Raw genomic sequence first — 20,216 nt, forward strand, 5'->3', positions numbered from 1 at the left:
TCTTTCTTCAACAGGACACATTACACAAGCTGACTCCAATGCCTTCCACAACGGGCTCTAATCACTGGACTCTATCAGAGGTACTTGGGCAGCGAAGGCTCTTAGGGCTCGGAGCTCTGCTGGCATGGCTCGTCCTCTTCCATCTCCTCGTGAATGTCTGGCTCCTCTGCGTCTTCACCAGTCTCTTGGTGGTTCTCGGAGGTTGGCTCGGGTCCCGTGCCGTGCTGGACGCGAACAGCCTCCTCCACCTGGAACACTTTTTGCCCCTTGGCAAAGTTAACCCGCCTCTGTATTCGCCTGAACATGAGTGGAGGTTGAACCACGAGATCCACAGCGCCGTCCACAAAGCGGTGCGTGACTTTGTGTCCTCGTGGTATCGAACTCTGCTCCCAGAGGTGGAGGGGGAGTTTGAACGTGCGGTGCGTAGTTCGATGCTGGAGTCGGTGATGGAACTGAAGGAGCGCGCGCGGCGAGTGGACAGAAAGGCGCTGGTTCAACGGCTGCTAGAGCTGTATGGCTGTCACCTGCAGAGCTACATGACGGCGAGGCAGATACAGTCAACGCAAAAGCAGAGCTTCAGCCTCTGGAAGCTCTACAGTGAGGTAGACGCCCCCCACCCAGCTGTGAGCAGTGCAGCCGCTGAGCTCAGCTACTCGAGAGCTCTGGTTAACCTCGTCTTACATGTGCTAGTTCCATACCCCCAGATGGAAACCAGGACTGGAGGTTACATGGTTACAGAGCTCATCACATGCAACGTGCTGTTGCCGCTCATAAGCAGGGTGTCCGATCCCGACTGGCTCAACCAGACCATTGTAGACATAATCACCAGGTCCAGAGAGTCACAGGAAATGAACGTGGATGAGATCCCAGCTGCTCTATATAGATGTCAGATCCAGCAGGAGTCCTGGACCACCTGCAGGTCACTGTCTTCTTCCGATCCGACCGGCCTCAGCAGCAGAAACACCTCTGACCTTGATGATATGCAGAGCCAGAGCAGCATCTGTGAGAGGGATTCCTCGCAGGGCAGCATGGTTAGCCTGACGTCTTACGGGAAAGTAGAAGGTTGCCATGTAGGTTTGCTCACCCAATGCAAGGTGAACTGCTGGTCACTCACATCTGGCCGCTTCTCCCAGTCACCAGAGCCCAAAATGATTTCATTGGACTCCTTTATCCAATCGGACTCCGAAGATGACCTGACAGGAGGCTTTTGCGACTGCGGTTCTCCGACGAACATCTGCAACGCGATCACTTTAAAGGACGATGAGGCTTTCGGGTGCTTCGGCCCTCTGAAAACTCTTGGGCCGAAGCCAGTGGTGCCCGAGGACTCCCAGTGGCCAGCAGGTATAGCCCAAGAGAAATCCCCAACATGTCCTCCAAGAAGACTTTGTCTTAACTCCTGCAGCTTTGATTCCCCCAACATCCAAGCTGCAGCTGTGAACATCCAGAATGTGCAAATTTCTGGCACTGTGGCTGCAAAGGAACAGCGTGGCACAAGCACACATCCCTATACTCTCTACACTGTAAAGGTAATGCCACCTCCTACTTCCTGATATTTAAATATGCATGATTGATTAGCACACATTAACTTCCACTTTCCGTTTCACAGTTCGAGACAATGGCTCCAGCGGAAAACGGTGAAACTCTGCAACCGGTGTCCTGTCACACTGTCAACCGGAGATACAGCGAGTTCCTCAATTTGCAAACACGCTTAGAGGAGAAGCCTGAGGTCAAGAAAGTAATCAAGAGTAAGGGACTATCGTCTTTATTAATTTACAATTGAACTGTAGTCTACCGCGACAGATGCATCATTGCAAATCTATGTAATGTATTTCAGATGTCAAAGGCCCCAAAAAAATGTTCCCTGACCTACCATTTGGCAACGCAGACAGCGAAAAGGTTGAAGCCCGTAAAAGCCAACTGGATACGTTCCTTAAAGTAGGTATCGGGATCGAAACTTCTGTAATGAAACGATTTATGTGATTCTGTAATTTGATTGGTTTTTTTTCAAGCAATTGAGCAGCATTCCTGAGACATCCAACAGTGAGGACATGCAAGAGTTCCTGGCTGTCAACTCAAATGACTGCTCATATTTTGGAAGAAAGCCTTTTGCCAAGTCAAGAATTGATAAGGTTAGAAGGAATCTTCATGCTGTAGATCCTCTGAGTGTTGTTGTAAGAAAAATACAAGTAGTTTATAATTTCTCTGACTAAATTAGGTATTTTGTCTATTTCTTACTGAGAGTACATTGATGTCTGTGTGTGTGTGTGAATATGAATACATCTTAATATGAAGCTGAAGCCAGAAGCTGGTTAGCGTAACGTAGCATGAATACTGGAAGCAAAGGGAACAGCTACCTTGGCTCTGTCCAAAGGTAAACAAAAGCTGCGTAAAGCTTGCTAATCAACACTATAGATTCAATGGAAAAGTATGATCTATGTATTTTGTTTTCGAGGACTTTAATAATATCCTGTCTTCTCCATCATTAAAGATGATGGAAAATGCTTTAGACACCTTGAAGACAGCTTTCCCTCATCCTGAGCCCCTCAGTCCAATGGACGACCTAGAGGGAGATGCTGACGGAAGAACAATTGACAGCAGAAAGTACAGGTGAGACCTCTATACCAGTCCGGTGCCATTGTTCCCAAAATGTCTCCCATGGTGACCACTTATAACAGCAGTTTCCACTTGTGACCCATCATCACAGTCTGCTTTTCCCATGAGTTGTGACCACTAGACTTCAGAGTCATTTGAAAAAATCTAAGAGGCTTTAACATTATCCAGGGATTTACAAGAAAAATATATTCTAACATAAATCCATTTTATTTTGTGTAGCAGGAATGTTTTTAATTGTGTCTCATCCACTTACCCCAGTTTAATTTTGAGACCAAAAACCCATAGGTCTGTCTCATAACCGATTTGACTAATCAATTCAAACATAGAGTGCAGGATGTCAACAAAAATCACTACAGAGTCTCCACTTAAGGACACTTTGAATTATCTTGTTTATCTGGTGTTATATGAAAAACATTTGGATCGCTGTTTTTTTGTTTCATGCATCAGGAGGCTTATGTTCCCAAGCAAAGTTTCCCCGTCTCTCAACATACCTGACCTACACCCTAAAGTGACATACTGCTTTAGTGAAGGCAGCGCTGTGAGTTACCATACTGTATTGACTGTCGATTGATAAATGTGTGTTGAGAAACAGAAACTGGACACAGCTGACATGTTTGCTTTGCTCATTATAGATCCTCAATGGCATGTCACTGTCAGGCCTGGAGAGCTTCGTCCAAGAGCAGGAAAGGCTTTTATGTGAGCAGAATGGGAAAGAGACAGCCAAGCAGAGATGTGAGCAGCTTGGCTTAGACAAGAAGACGTCAGGGAAAACTCATGGCACAGGTCTTTTTTTAATGTATATATATTCAATTGTAACAGTCTTGTCTTAAATGTATCCATAATGTCGGTACAGAAGTTAGGGTTTAACCCTTTAGAATCAACATGCAGTAATTCAACATCACCACTTGGGTGCAGTAAAACTCCATTGTTTCTTTAGACATTTACTGAGTATTTCTATTAGTCACTATTCACCTTTGATGCCTTTTGTCTGTACAGTGTGTCATATGTGTTTTAAGGTGATCCTATTGTTGTGTTGCTGTGAATTTATTGTGTGTCTGTGTTTGTTGCTGTGCACTGCAGACACAGCTGTGGCAGATGTTGCTTTGAACATTTTGTGTCTGCTGATGAAGGACCAGTGGAGTTGGCTTTGCACTGAGAACATACAGAAGACCATCAGACTGCTCTTTGGTACCTTCATTGAGAGGCAAGTGTTATTTTCAGCTTCTATGTAGCTTTCACAAGTATTATCCTACTGTACATACATCTTAACATGCAAATAACTCAATGTCTATCCTGAAGAAGGCAGGAATGCATGTATTTTTTAAATAATATATAATCCCATATTTATTATAATGATTAATTAGGCTGACACAGCAGTTGCAAGATTACTGCAGTTGATACTAGTTAATGACGTGACTGCAGACCTATTTACTGGCATTTGACATTGTTGCTCTCTATTATTTGCCCTTCATACAGCTGAACATCCAGACGTTGGGTTCTTTTCTAATAAGCACTACGTGGTTTGTAGCACTCGCTTGCTGCATGACATTCTCTCAGATTGCCTTTCAAAATATTACCCTTTTCTTTAAATATTTATGCCTCACTTGAAATCTAGAATCATAAATGAGTTTGTTATTACCACACAGTCCGTGGGAACTGTGATTTTCTAATCTCTTGTGTCCTGCTGTCACTAACTGATCATACTGGCCTCCATGTTTGGACTTAACATATGCCTCTGGGAGTTTTAGGGTTCACTAAGCATGCCAGTAAACAATGTTCATTCTCCTGCGATGGTTCATAGAGATTTTTTAGAATACTTGTGTGTGTTGCTTTCCCTTTGTGTGCATGTCTTTTCTTCCTTCCTAATCAACCAATACTACTATACATGCATTTATTTTCACTTGTTTGTTTGGTGATATCCAGTAGAAGAAGCCCATGCACAGAGGAACAGTACTGAATTAAACTACGGATTCTGTTTCAGATGGTTGGATTTAGGGGTTGCCCACCTTACCAGTGCCCCCTGTTGGGTGATTTACCTTCAAGTGCTGCAGGAAGCTGTATGGCCAGGCGGCACGCTGCCTGCTCAACCACGACCAGAGCGTAGTGCCGCCGAAAGAGACGAAACCAAGGAGCAATGTCTGGACTGTCTAATGCAGCTGATGCCAGGTATGTAGAGCTGATTCAGATTGTAGGTGTTTGAATACCTGTTAAATTTTGAATTTTGTGGGCTCCTCAAGATATGTTGTTCTTTTTGATTTGCTTCATTCTCTGTGGCAGAGCTCATCACTGACTTGTTAGGAAGTGAGAAGTACAGACTGAGCTTGGAGACCGTCCTGGAGTCTTTACAGGACCATCAGATAAACAAGTGAGTCAACAACCGAGCTGTCGAGTAAACATACGTCTGATTCTGCTGTTTTAAGACGGATACACTCAGGAGCTCAGGAACTGTATCTATAGTGTAAACAGGTTATGCATTTCTGGTTATCATATCTAGAACATTCTAAACCGTAGTGGTGCAATCTATTGCTATAGCTACTCTCTGAATCTTTTTATGTCACAAATATATCTGAATTTGTATTCAGACCATGCCTCCTAAACTGAGTCTAAATTAAAGCTGTGTGACTGTTAATGGTCCTGGTGGAAATTAAAAGGGAAAACAGAATGAGAGGTTATTTGAAAGAATCCAAGTCAGAACTGCCTTTGGCAATATTGCATTGTTTTCTTTAAAAACTGGAGGTAGTGTTTGTAATGGGAAGAGGCCCAGATTAATGTTAAACTGGTCCAAAGTGTCTATGATGACAAATGACAAAGCTATTGACAAAGAAAATGGCAATAACAACTCATAGGGCACCATAGCATAATAATATATATATTTTAATATATATTATTGAATAAAGGAGAGGGCATACAATGACAGGAGATCCAGGTTGAAATTGATTACTTTGAAAAAAAAGAAGCTATTTGCGCTAATTAGAAAAGCTCCTTTGGTATGCACTTAGAATGCACTTTTGGGATTTTCCCTGACTCCTCAGTTTTCTGTCTTCAGTCAGGTCATGCACAGCGCCACACATCATACAATAATAAATATATCTGCTCTATTTAATGATTTCAAATTCCATATTTTCCTGTATTAATAACAGTTGATGTCAGCCTTTCATTCACCCTCATTTTGTGTGATTATGTGCAGGCATCTGATCTACTGCATCTGTGACCTGCTGCTTGAGTTACTGATCCCTGAGTCATGCGACAAGGCCTTCCAGGGGTCTCTGCTGCAGAGCCTGGCCAAAGACGCAGAGAGGGACAATCCTCACATATGAACAGGACATGATAACACCCAGATGCCCCACGGTTGTAGGCAATTGATGCATAACACGCTGTACGTATGTATGAGGGTTGTGATTAGGGTCCACAGGGTGAACACACAGTTAAACAACAGTCATGACCTGATTGGTTGTTGGTAACAAGGAGTTTATAAGGTCTACTTTTCTTAAAGTTGAATCTTACTTATACACCCAAGGGGGACACATCAGAAGGAAACAGTTTGTCATGCTAGCATCCAGTCAAATAACAACTACTCTTGTTACAATATGCTTCATTGGTTTTATGGGATCTAGTGCAAACATTGTCAAATTGTTTGAATAAATAGGCAATAAGGCCACCAATACCTACAGGCAAAACAGGTATGTGGTCTGTGACAATTACTTGTTTATTTTTAACGATGCAGTTATTCATTCATTCATTGAGATCTTGTTTCAAATGCTACCCGTAGAGCCTGATGAAATTATGTGTATAGTTTTGAGATTTACATCTGAAATATGACTTTTTATTGATTTGTCTAAATCATCATTTGATGTGTTGAATTGTTTTGATGTGTAAAATATATTCAGAAGTCACTTGTAAGATGTACGAATGTAAGGCTTTTATTACAGGATTGGTATCATCTCCATGTGTTCAGTGCTATTAGCTGAGCACTGTGACAGCTATCTATGAGATTAGCTGGGCTCTAAAAAAACGAGCTATAAGTGATTGCTTAGAATATCCGGCTTTCACTAGACATTATGTTCTTAGTTCATCAGAAAACTGCAGAGTTAAAGTATGTTCACTTATGTTGAGCAGCCAGGGAGGTAGTATTTGCACATTGCTTCTCAGGGGACCTATTTTGATGTACGTTTTCATGTCTGTCTCCTCCTATGGACTGGGGAATCTACTCAAGACCATGTTTCATTTATGCACATATGTTTTACAGTAAAATATTGCACAATGTAGCATTAAAGTAAAAGTTTGAAATTTGATTGTCATAATAACAGTTTGTCGGCAGTGGCGTTTAAGGATGCCTCGTCTTGCTTTGACCTTTTTTGTTTATTGAGGGAATGGAGTAGACTTGCAAGCACTTGAGTTGATTTATCTGTTCCTTGATTGAATGTCCAATAATTCTCCTGAGATCCAAGACTGAAATTTGATCCATAAAAAGTGATTTAGTGCAGGCAGTGTCATAGCCTTCCCATGTTCTTTTGATCCTGAGCAGCCTTTGAAAATACTCACTCCTTCACAGACAACCTCTCTGATGGGGCTATATTGGTGTGAAGATGAATACCCCCATACATGATTTATGACACCACCATGAAAAATGTTTCTTTTATATTTGACCTAAGTGGCAAATTGAGACAAAAATGAGGAACAAAATCACCAGAATAACTCCCCTCCCCTCCCCCAACATATGTAGCTAATGTTTCTTGTGATTAAAGTTTACTCAAAGTAATTTAAATCAGATTAATGCATTTTAAGTTTGCCTTAGTTTTTATTTTTTTAAATTGCACAAATACATTTTCACAAACTGTCAATTTATGGACTTAGTGCCATGCAACCAAATAGAACTTAACCTTGACCACCTTCCTATATATAGGACAACCCCTTAGACTGCCTATCCAATCAAATAAGGGTATTTTGTTTACATTTTAATGGGTGTGAATATGATTTGTGTTCTCGACATACTAATATTTTTCTGGCCAATTAAAGGTCTGGCCTATCGATGTGGGCGGGGTCAACCTTTGACCTTTGCGTGTGATACGTTTTGTGTGCGCTGTTCGGAAATAGCCCACTTTTACGATTAAATAAAAACAACGGCAGCTATTAAACTATTTCATTTTAACATGTCGAACAAATATCATAATATTCAAAGAAACAGTCGGAAAAAGGAGCCCGTCTCACGCCGTCACTGGATCATATTCTGACAGATTCATTGGATTACGAGGAAATCACCTAAATATTGAACGCATGCACATTGTGACGTAAGATGACAGCGTCTTCCCCATACACCAAACAACGGTAACCCTACTTCTATGCCCGTCGTGTCAGGCCGTTGAATGATAAATACCGTGTTCATTAATGATGAATGTTATATGACGAGGTCACTGAAGGTGCAGCCGAAACTACTGTTTGTTGGCTGTGTATTTGGAGCAATTATGTGAATAGTTTTCTGCTTGAGCCAGGACATGAATTGTAAATTGCTTGATAGTGTTGTTTGGTATTTCTTTGGCTTCAATGTAAAGGTTTTCACTCAGCTGTCATTCTGTAGACTTTATCACAGTCAGGGTCACTCCTGCCAAGCGCATGTTAGAGCCTTATTTTCGGGCCTGTGGTCTAGATCTGGTAGTAATCTTGATACATTAAAAAAACATTCAAGGTGATTTTTTATTTTTTTTTGTGGTGTCAGATTAGTACATTTGGGAAAAAGCATGATCATGGAAAGGGTAAAAAAACAATAATACCTTGGCCTATGTCCCAGCAGAGTGCAAACACTGGGTCAGCTACTCTAAGGAAGAAAATGAGGTTTCAAACTTGAATGAGTCTGATGTGTAAAAAAAAAAAGATTCCTCCTCTTGCATTCTCTTCTCCAAATGTATTGGAGATATAGACAATTTCAAAGACATAAACCCTTTGATGTAGTATATTTTGTTTGTTATGGAAATTTGTTTTGATTTCACGTGTTCCTACAGGAAGCAGATTATATGATTTATTATATAGCCTACAAGTGCTCTACAACAACATGTTGACTAACAGGGAAGATTTGATTATGTCCAGGCTCTCAATAGATGCTGAAGAAAACTGCTGTTTCTGCCAAAACTCAATAAGAGACTTTATTACAAACAAGCTTAAAGAGATCCGTGCTGAGTTGGAATCAGTTCAAAGCTCAAAAGTAATTTTTGTCGGCACAGAGATAACAAAACTGGCAGCTTTTGCTTGCCGAACCATTTGATCAATCACACCATGCTACAATGCAAAAAGTGTCATCTACTTATCACTTATCTCTAGTTAAAAAGACATTTGGAATGATCTGTTTGTTGATTTTTCAGTTGTGTTTCAGTTCCTCTCAGTTTTATAAAAGATAACCATAAAATGTAATCTATGTACAAAGCAATAGTCTTGCATCAAATACTATAAATCTGAAGCGTTAAGATGACACTGTAGCGGGTGGACACAATAATGGGAACAAAACAATCTAAACATCCTGACGTTTACATATAAGCTTGTGTCTAAATGTGAGCCCTTTGTTTCCACGTGCATTTCAGAAGTACTTCATAAATTGGATCTTGGGAACATTTAGCACAACCCACTTCCTTTCTCATGATATCATGGGCTGATACTGGCGATCTCCCACCTCCTGTCTCATGCTTTGGGACTTTTCTGGCAATGGAGGAGACAAAATGCGTATGCTGCATTGATGGTGGCCCCATACTGTACGTCTGTACGCCTCAAAGCGATAGCAGCTGTAATTTCAACACAAATCTCTCAATGGGATAAACATCTGTGAAATTTCACAACTGATCTCTGACTGATATGTGGATTGCCACAATCTCAGATTTATCAACTACTTAAAATGGATTGACTCATTCCAACTAAAAAGTAAACAAATACAAGATATTTTAAGTTGTTTGTCTTTGAATATTTGTTTCCTTTTTAGTTAAATTTGAAGAATGCTCTGTGAATGTGAAGACACTTATTTTACTCGTCCCTATTTGATTTTCGATTGACATAAATAAGCATTTTTACCATGAGTCTAAACAGGGGAAGGTAACTTTCGGCATGTGTGCCACCTTTGGCACCTGCTAGCTCTACCAATGGCGAAAATGTTACTATGCACTTTGCGTATATGGATGGAATATAAAACAGATGAGTCATAATTAAACTTGTTTGGTGACCCTTTGTCTAGTCTTTTCAAGAGCTGTTTCTCAAGGTTTGGGCGGGTGTGAAAATATTCTAACCAGTTTGATGTTAATCTAAACACCGGACCTGACCAATGTACAGAATTTAACCACTAGGTGTCATACTTGACTCAGCATCCGCTCACAAGCAGCACATACATGAGTCTGATGAAGCCCATGAATGACAGTGTAGCAACTCCAGTCCACTTGGTGGCAGTAATGCACCACTAAGATGGTTTGCCAAAAGCCAATAAAACACTAAATTTGAAGAAGAAGCAGAGAGTGAAGCGGGTCCTTTTTTATAAACAAATATAATATTAGGTTAATCACATTGTCATATTTTATTATTCCTTATGCAATACAAGACATATTTAGTTATCCTGGCTGCACAGTTTGCTGATGTAGGCTACTTTTTAATTTGCCAGGCACACAATGACAAATGCTGGTTCAGCTGATTTTCATAAAATCAGCATCATAAAACTGATTTGAGCTCATGCACCGGAACAAACTGGCAAAACTGGCTTTATATTACTGCTTTACTACCTAAATATATGTGTAAAGTCTTTCACAGATTTCGTGATACTACAGGGTCAGTATACTACAGTCATTTAACTGCATCCATGGAATTTTCATTCTTAATGACTCCCTGGTGTTACTGGGTGTGTCTACAAGACAAACGTTAATGTGGTCTATTTAATCACACCATGTACTGTGTGAATTCAGGCCATAAAAGACATTGTGTCTGGCTACAGTTTCAGGATATTTGGTGGAAGTAGATGTCCTTTCTGTTTGGATTGTGGAAAATGTCCATCTTCTGGATGAGTTTAATAAGATGCTGCTCTTGATGATAACGATTAAACATGATGATGATGATGAACTGGACTCCTGATGACTTCTCATGGTTCCAAACAGCAGATGTCCGTTACATGTGTTATATTCGGGGTGTCAGCCAGAGGTGACACTTTGCTCACTGAACACAGTCAGTCCCACCTTTAAACCACAGCACTAACAGTCCAATAAAAGCAGGCCCACAGCTGAAGTATCATATAAAGTGAAATAAAAAATGTAATGTACATAGCCTACTTTTTTTGCACAAACTCCCAGATGTAGCATTTATTGAGAGAAGAGGAGGATCACCAGCTGAGGTTGACAAGTGTGTATGTGCTACATCTGAATGTTGAGGTAGAACTCTATGTGTTCCATTATGCATGAATTATCACAGCTCGTAATTAAAAACAGGATTTAACTTGAATCTTTGAATACCACCTATGTCATTTTCTAATAACATCCAACAACAATGACGGGATATGTGTGACACAGAAAGCAGAAGCAACATATCTAGCTGTTAGCGTCCCTAGCCGCTGATTCTAGCATCTGATCTTTAGATTGAGTAAATCTGGTTCCTGTTAGCGGCGTGTCCTCTGCTGCTCAGTACAGATGTGCAGTGAGGCCTTTAAGGAACTCTTGACACCCTGACTTAGTGCCCTACTTTTATCTACTTAGTCTGGAAAAACTCAGATGACCAAGCTCTCTGGAAAACGGCAACATATTTCAATCTCAATATGACTTTATCCAATTGATTCCACCCTGCTACATATACTCCACCCTTTTCCTATTTTATTTGACTGTTTGGCCAGTATTTCGGGTAAAAGAGAAGAAGAGACGTATGAACGGACACAGATGTAGGCAACTGTGCTGCGTGTTGACCCATGTGATCATAGATGTTGTTTAAAATTTCACTTGCAATAAGCAGAGGGAGAAACGTGATAGCTCGGGGTTAGGAAGAGTTGACCTTTTCCTGACCCCACCTTGGGACAACTGTCTGAGTGAAACCATCCGTCATTCTCAGTTCTGGTAACTGACTGCTTGTGATGACTCTTGACCTCTAAACAGGTTCCTCGATGGGTAATCAAGATTTTCTGGGAGGTCAACATGATGTTTTAAATACTATTGCATTGAATAGAAATATTTCTTCACAAATTCTTGATACATTTTTAACAATTTTCACAAATAAAGACACATTTTTATGTTTGGGTTTACAAATGGTACAACATATAGTGTTGTTACTATAACATAGTATGGTACTTTATTTCTCTGCAGCTACATCAGTTTGAATAAACAGAATCAAGATAATAAGGACTAAGTCCAAATTTAGGGGGTCCCCAACCAAGAATTTACATTCTACAATTTTCTTATCTGATTGGTGATGTCTTGCCTATCAGCAACTGATCAACTGATCATTGAATCATGTTTTTTTGCTCATTGATTGATGCTGTTTGTTATGTGTGGGTGTCGCTCAAGCCCCCAGGAAGGGCGCTGGGCTTTTTAAGCAAATTTTACATAATGGCCAAATGGTGGACTTAAAATATCTGGGTGGGTCAAGTGATGCCCCTAAAGACTTTTTCCCCCCATATACGTACATTGGGAAAGAGAAGTCTGTAACTCGGCGGTTCATTTTTTAAAACTTTTTTTATACTTGAGCAGCCCTTATTTAAATCATTGGGTCTTAAAATGCAATATTTCCTTCCTCCGTTCCTGTGAAAAAGCCAAAGCATGAGGCTTTACCGAATGTCGGAGGCAGGGTTAGCACGGTTAAAGAAAACTCTATTGCGCTTGATCTATGGGCCCAAGGGTGCTGTTGATTGCTGAAAGTTCAAGGGAAAATTAATCAGAATTTCATATTTGGAAGTTATGCGCCATTGAGCAACTTTCATAAGAATGAATGGGGCATGCCTTTTCAACGCTGAGTCTGGTTCTCTTTAGAAATCCATGGTGCGTGTGCGTAGGTGAGGCGCTGTCAGTAGAACTGAAACAGAGCGGAGGAGATTGATCGTGTCTTGCTTTTCGTTGTTGGAAAATAAACTTTCGGCCCTAATAAATATACATGATAGTATATTCTATCTGTATTCTGTCTGGTACCACTGACAGTCAAAAAAATGTAGTTGATATATTATTTACAGACTTAAATATCTATATATCCTGTTTTTAATGTGAGAAACTAAGCAATTAAATGAAAAGCACCCCCATATATCCCATATAAAATCATCATTTGTTTTCCAACCACATTTTCCGCCACTGCAACGATTCTGTCAGATTGGCAGTAGAATCAGGCTCCTTGGATTGAATAGTCAACCATTCGGCATCACCCTAGTCCACAATGAAGCCCCCATGGAGCTCTCTTTGATGTACTGACTTAAATGTCCTTTCTCATGTGGTCTTTTCATTATTTTGTTCAACATAACTTTGACTGACCAAAGAATGTCCAAAAACCAAGTTGTTTTTTTTCTTCATCCCCTGAAGGGAAAATTCTCTTCTCAGTCCTTCCTTTCCACGTCAACTCAGGTCAGCAAGTGCAGAGTTGCCCAGGAGCGGCTGAGGAGTCAGCTTCTTGCTCAAAGACACTTCAGCAGGGTGGACGCCTGGTGCCACAGATATTTGAAACAAAGTTATGTCTAGTTGAGAATAAACATACACACTGCAGCTCCCTACTGTTGTTGTTACCGCCAGTCAAAACATAGACATTTTGAGAGACATTTCTCACTGAGGTCAAGGTGCTCTGCTTGGTATGTGTTTCAAGAGTTTGCCTCTACCACAAATGACCATGTCAGAGATCTTAAAATAATGCAAGTTACTGCAAGTTTGGTAAAAATATTTGGAGATCACAATCTGTATCTTCGCTTCTTACCCTGTACGGTGTAATTAGTGGCTGTCCCCCACCATGATGCACACTCCCACTGTCCAACGTACACAGCTACTGTTTTTACGACAGGCATATGCCAGGGACAGACTTTTCTGGGATCTTTATGGGAAACATAAGACTAGGCCACTGGAACACAACATTTTTAGCTTTTGAACCTTTACAGCTAAGCGATGCCCGTCATCAAAGGTTCCATAGAGTAGAGTTTGCCTAGATTGAACAGATTTTAGTGTCCTGAAGAGGTTACACTCTCCAGTAAAAGAGCAAAGTTTAAGTTTAAGTTTTATTCAGAAAGAATAAACATAATTTTGTCTTGCAGAATTTTGTCTTCTATCTTGTTAATCATCTTGCAACCCCTCAGATTTATCTACCAAAGCTTTGAGGGGTTCTGACCACTGGACTTTGCAGCAGGACTTGTCAGACATACAGTGCACTTAACATCTGTATAAGCTTGTGATAGTGAACACATATCCATCCCTGTCTCATTGGGCTGAGCACTTGTACAGTATTGTTGCTATAGCTGTAACACTGATTTATGATGGACTGGGGGCATGTTCCAGTTTCTCTGCTATTGTGTCCCATATGCCAACAGGCTTAATGTATACTGTTATAGCTGTTGACAATACCATACAGAGCCAATACGGAGAAATATCTCACATGCATAGATTGTGTTGCAGAGTGATGAAACCGAGCATGTCAGAGTGAATTCTTCCTCACCTGTGAATGGATCATCCATTCACAGGTGAGGAAGAATTCACTCTGACATTCACTCTCAAATTTCAACATTATGCAACATGCTTGTTAAGTTTATTTCCTCCCTCTTTGTACACCTTCTTTACATGATAGTAGTTACGGGCTGTGCTTCAAAGGAAGGGTAAAAAGTGACACCACCTGTCATTTTAATAACCAGCCTTTGTAAGCCCTCGGCAAAGGCCAGGCTCATGCTCTGAGTCTTCTTTGCTTTAACTTGTACAACATGGTAATAAGGCTGCCACAGGGTTTGTTTTCTATACTGCAAACTCTTAAGGGCTCACTGCACCATCAACGGCATGAAACATTATCATTTTAAACAGCTCCATGTAGCATAAGAATAAGAGTAAATACGGTATATCTGATTGTTTTGCAGAGTTGAAAATGCACTTCTATACTGACTCACAGTAGCCAATGAAGACAATATAGTGTACACTTCACATACAGGTGTGGTGGAATGGAGAAGTTGTGAGATGGTTCATGGGGTCATCTCTCCTGCAGTGTGTGAAGATGTATGAGATCATTGAATGAGGAGTGCACAATAAACAGATCCTGTATCAGGCTCAGGGAAGGCGGTCATATTTGACTGCTATTTGGGAATTAAACCAAGCCGTGATTAGTTATTCTGACCTCCTAACAGGCGGAGATCGGGCGGAGGTATGTGAACAGTGCCTGTAAATCAATCCAGCGTGGTCCAGGGTATCATCATGGAAGAATGCAGTTTTTTTTTTTTTTTTTTTCTTTTGTGCCAAGTTAGAGATTTAATATCAGCAACATGTGGTGCAGGATAAGATGTAATGAGTAAGCGTTCCACAGTGCTGGCAGAGGTTAAGATATGTACAGTTTGGTTTGATGATGAAATGCCACTATGGCTCATGTTTTAAAAGATACTTACTGCAATATAGCACCTGCAGGACATTTCTGCCCCAACTTTGTTTTATCCTGATGGATTGTTATTGTGAGAACATTCACTTGATAAAGGTCAAATAAAGTGACACTTTATGACATCATTTGCATATTAACTCATTTTTTTGTCTTTGCTGCCTCATTAACTGTGCAGGAGGCAGCAAAGACACTATGTGCAGTATTTAACATTTATTTTGATTAATCATTCATTTGACTGCTCATTTTAGTGAGGGAGATATTAAATCATATATAGGAATCTTTACGTTCGTTGGTGTTGGTTTCATAGAAAAGCTTTCAGTAAATGGACTGGTAACAGGTGTGTTGGACAGGGCTGACTGTAGTGTCAGAGGCATGCACAGTGTTCATCCATCCCGATCTGTGAAAGAACAAAAACACATGAAGAGCATGGTTGGAGCAAAATAACAGAGCCTTTTTTTTTTTTTCTAGACATCTGTATGAAACTCTAGCAGTCAGTTCCTCACTCCTCTGTTTGTGAAGTGACCTGTGTGAAATGAGGTCTGATGGCTTTATGGGGGTTTTGGGACTTCTGGGAAATGGCTATAATTGGATTAAGACTGTGACTGCTCTCCTAAAGAAGAAAGCCATGAAATACAAGCTAGCAGGCATTTTTTTATAGTGGTACCACTGGTTTACCCAGTCTGTTTTGTTGATACGCAACATGCACTTTACAACACTATTAGCACTCTATGAAGGACTAAACAATCTTGTTAAAGCTGAATGACTTCAGGATGAAGATGTGTTTTAGATTCTTTGAGTTTTGTGTTGCTATGAAATTGACTCTGATTTCTTCCAAAACATACTCAATTATATTATTACCTTGATAGGGTTATCAAATGATTTGGGGGTCTGTATTCAGGTTGGAGAAGTCGATTCAGAATACAGTGATGTCATTTAAGAATAGCCACATCAGCAAAGAAAATCACTCCAATGATTGTGAGTTTTGGTCTTATGACAGATTTGGGTAAATTAGTAAAATAATTTATTGTATTGGTGCTGATTTTGCTTCTTTTTCTGTCTGTTTTCATGAATGTAAAACAAAATTGAAATACTCTTTGGAAAAAAACCAACCAAAAAAGCCTTTTGGATCTATCTTTCAGAGGCCGTAAGGGGGCACTGCGGTGAACCAGACCAGTCTCTCTGCAGTGTGTGTGTGTGTGTGTGTGTGTGTGTGTGTGTGTGTGTGTGTGTGTGTGTGTGTGTGTGTGTGTGTGTGTGTGTGTGTGTGTGTGTGTGTGTGTGTGTGTGTGTGTGTGTGTGTGTGTGTGTGTGTGTGTGAGATTGCCACAGTGAAGTTTTTGTACTAGCATTACCACATTGTGGTGACACACATAAGCATTGACTTCAGACGATGCATGTTCTCTTTCTGATTTCAAATGTAGGGCAAGACAGCGGGTGGGAGGGTCTGCTGCTGTAATATGTGATACATGGAAAATAAATAAAAATATGACAGCTGACATAATACAGAATAACCAGACTGAAGCCAGTGTTGACGTAGGACTGCAGTCACCTCGGTGTCTGTCAGGGCTTAACTCTACAATCATTCATACGACCGATATTAATGTAACACAAACTAGGCTAGCTCTTTGTGGGCTACATACCAGCTGCCAGTAGATTTGGCTGAAAGAACCAGGATGGAAAGGGAACAGCAAAGCCAACCAAACTGTCTTTCTTCTAATTCTTATTTAAATAAGAAGATTTGTACTTGAGATATTCCTATCTGTTGTAATATAGCATGTGATGTGTAAACATGGTGTTATATGTTGTTCTTTTCCCCCCTGGGACTTTGCATTCCACAAACTACCTATATTTGTTACTAACGTTGTATACTAATGGATTAGGAAGCTACATTATTTACACTTATTTATTATTTACAGCTAATTACTCATGGAGTGTTAATGTGGAGTTTACTTTGTGGAGTTTACTTTAGGATGATTGCGATTTACACACAACGTGTTTACTGATCAACTGATCCCCAAGCCTTGACCTTAACATTTATGATGCTATGTGTTGTGAATTTAGTTAAATGAGGAGCCCAGTTCACAGAAAAAGCAAACACCCAATTTAGCTGGACCTCCAAAGAGAAGATGGTTTAATTATATTTATTCTGTACATCGTGATCACATGCGTCTCATGCCGGGAAGAGAAAAGTGATATTCCTCTTGTGTGCTGCTCTTGAGCCAGAGTGGGTTTCACCTCCTTCCCTCTCTCTCCTGTAGAGTCAAAGGGTTTACGTTAACACTTGGCTCAACAGAGAGGGACTTTCTCAAACTTGTCTTGTTCTTGCCACGGCTGAGAACGGTCTCAGAAAGCAACGGGATCCGCACAAGCAAAGCACAAACACTGAGGAACACGAGCGCAGGGTTTCCCCCTCACGTTATAGAACAGACATCAGCTGCTCTTTACTCTTTAAGTGTGTCTGACACGTTGGCTTGGATGATTGGACTGTGATTGCTGAGAGAGAGTAGATATCATGAGCTTACATCACCACTGTACACCCTCATGTTGTGCCTTTTATTTATTTTAGTTTGTGTTCCCATCACTTTTTTTCCCCCCCTCTGCAAGTCACATATTTATTTTTTTCATATGGAAACCACAGCTGGTTTACATCCTGGCTCTGGAACTACAATCACAGTTTGAACCAGAAGATTTCCATATCTCTATTTGAACAGTTTGTTCACATGGACAACTGCAACGCTATACATTTTTCTTATATTTTAAGTCTTGGACTGTTTTAAATTGTTAAAGCTGTATATGAATTGATGTTTTGGTGACTTCCTTTGCCACTTCAGGATAACATTTTTTTTAACAATCTGTTATTTCTGATGACTTCTCCTAGCCCAAACAACATGTTTTATCACCGTTTCCCTCTGCTGTGAAGCATCTGTAAGATGAACCAGTGCCACCTATCAGGTATAAGATGAGTGGAGTCCTGCCGACCCCCTACCAGGCCTCCACCGCAGGCGGCTCTGTGTTTTTGGCGTCAGCAAACCCCTACTGGGTTATGTAACATCTACACGAGTGGGCTGGTGATTTATTGTACAGGTGTTGGGAGGCTCGGAGCTGGTGGAGCTCCACTCATAAAACAATGCTAGGGGCATGTTCACTGACGAGCAGGGTCAAGACACACATGTGGACAGGTGGAAACACACGGTAGCCTTCTTTGTATGCAGATGGAAGCGTTCACACTCAGACTTTAATGCACACACACGCACGTTTTTGACCATTACATCCGGGACACAAGTTCTCCATGGTTTTCTCCTAGTACTCCATGTTCCTGTGCCAGGTGTTGTGTTGGTATGAAGGCGTATGTACCTGTATTTAATGAAAGACAAGGGAGGCCCGAGGCTTCGCTGCATGTCTCAAAACTCAGAGGCAATTGTTTTAAGACAGTTTCCATATTTTGTCTTTATGGTCTACAGAGGGTTCAGATATTTTTAAAGCCAAGTTGGGAGGAAAGATGTCTGTGAATGTTCAGCCTGAACTGTTTCAATATGTCTTTTTCCACTATTTAGAGTCTGTTAGTATCGTTCACACATACTGAACTCTCCATATTCCGCAGAGCAGTGACATTCAAAGTACGGTTTAACAAGTTATTATTTAAAGGTCTGGTTGATTTGGCGAGTTTTGCTACTTTGTTTAAAATACAATGCAAGAAGGCAAGCAAGTTGTCCAACTTGTGAACTTCACAAATCCTTGTAGCTATACTTGTGCAGACGCAAATAGCTTTCCTCTTCAATGTGCTACGGATCAGTTGTTGCGTAATTTTTGACAATATTAAGGTAAGATCCTGATCACGGTGTCCTGTCACGTCATCTCTTTTCTTGTGCTCTCCGAAATATCTGTAATCTGTAGATGTATTTATCTAAAACGTGGTAATGAAGACATATGATCTCCTTTCTTCAGTAATAAATAGGACAAAGTAAAAAAACAAAATCCTGCAGTTTAGGCATGAGAAGTTACAAATGGTAGGAATTAACCCTTGAATAAATCCCGCCCATTGAACGCATACAAGCCAATCACAGTTTAGCATCAGCCAGCTCCAACAACTATACGGCTCTGCTCCATAGATGTTTATTAAGTTGTTTCTGATTTAATTCATTTTCAGGCTGGGTTTGTGCCTGGGACACGTTATGGTGATACTCGTTACCTGGAGAGGTTGGAAGAAGATATACGTTTCTAAAACATTACATTTCTATGTAAATTCCTTTGGCCTTTCTGCTAAGTTAGCACATCGTTATGCTTTCTAATGATTGTAAATGTGAACAAAGACCAACCCAGCAGTACAAGAACAGTGCTATTCCTTAATTTCACTGTCTTGTCTGGAGTCGCCAGGTGATGTGATGGTTCTCTGGTACACTGTGATATGTAGTCTTTAGCTTCTGTCTTCATCACTTTAACCTGTTATCACTGCGGAATCAGTTTGACATCCCTGATACATCCTTCAGAAGCATTCTTGACCCTTTTGGCTTCTCTCTGAAATTGCTTTTTCGTTTTTCCCAAAATGTGATAATATTTATTCAGGGAGTGCAGTTAATGACAGTTTTGGCTCCATTGTAACGTAGCGGGCGGGGCTTAGCAAAGGGTCGATGGTGTGGTTGATTGATCCTTGGAGTCTGGTATTTCTAGTTTTTTAATGGTGACAAAACGCCCTGATCTCTCGATGAGGGATGCAAAGGCCTTTGATCAGTCAAGGAGACGTCTGTAGAGCAGACGCGCCAACCCAAGAAGGATCGGGTCTTCACAAATGTCTCTGTGATATTTCTGACCTTCAACTATAAATATTATGTTGTTTGCAGTTTTGCTTTGAAGCTCCAAGTTTTTGAGTAGTTTAGAGCCTATTTCTTTCAAATGCGGGTCATCCTACATTTGATATATGAATATTCCTGCATGGGGCAGACATCATGCCAGGAAATTTTTGACAAATTTTACCTTACTAAGAATCACTATTATCAATAATCCAAAAAATATTCAGAAATGGAAGCAAATGGAGACTGCAAGTATTGTTGGAATTCCTGACCAGTGTTACG

At 40.5% G+C, this 20,216-nt stretch overlaps 1 protein-coding gene across 1 annotated transcript; it reads left to right on the forward strand.

Moving 5' to 3' along the window:
- The first annotated feature begins 38 nt into the window (after positions 1-38).
- On the forward strand, positions 39-5,996 carry LOC129113961 (sorting nexin-19-like). The gene is made up of 11 exons (XM_054626450.1): positions 39-1,526; positions 1,607-1,745; positions 1,835-1,935; positions 2,010-2,129; positions 2,489-2,607; positions 3,061-3,151; positions 3,246-3,396; positions 3,694-3,817; positions 4,595-4,779; positions 4,891-4,978; positions 5,801-5,996. Exons 1-11 carry the CDS (start codon positions 39-41, stop codon positions 5,928-5,930), a joined length of 2,736 nt encoding a protein of 911 aa, XP_054482425.1. The 3' UTR covers positions 5,931-5,996.
- Positions 5,997-20,216: the final 14,220 nt, after the last annotated feature.

The sequence above is a fragment of the Anoplopoma fimbria genome, chromosome 24, assembly GCF_027596085.1.
Source record: "Anoplopoma fimbria isolate UVic2021 breed Golden Eagle Sablefish chromosome 24, Afim_UVic_2022, whole genome shotgun sequence".
NCBI classification, from domain to species: Eukaryota; Metazoa; Chordata; class Actinopteri; order Perciformes; family Anoplopomatidae; genus Anoplopoma; species Anoplopoma fimbria.

Excerpts from the sequence above, each read along its gene's own strand:
- LOC129113961 (XM_054626450.1), top strand. The coding sequence starts at position 39 with ATGCCTTCCACAACGGGCTCTAATCACTGGACTCTATCAGAGGTACTT. Across the intron at positions 1,936-2,009 it reads AACTGGATACGTTCCTTAAA|CAATTGAGCAGCATTCCTGA; the intron begins GTAGGTATCGGG and ends TTTTTTTTCAAG. Across the intron at positions 2,608-3,060 it reads ATTGACAGCAGAAAGTACAG|GAGGCTTATGTTCCCAAGCA; the intron begins GTGAGACCTCTA and ends TTCATGCATCAG.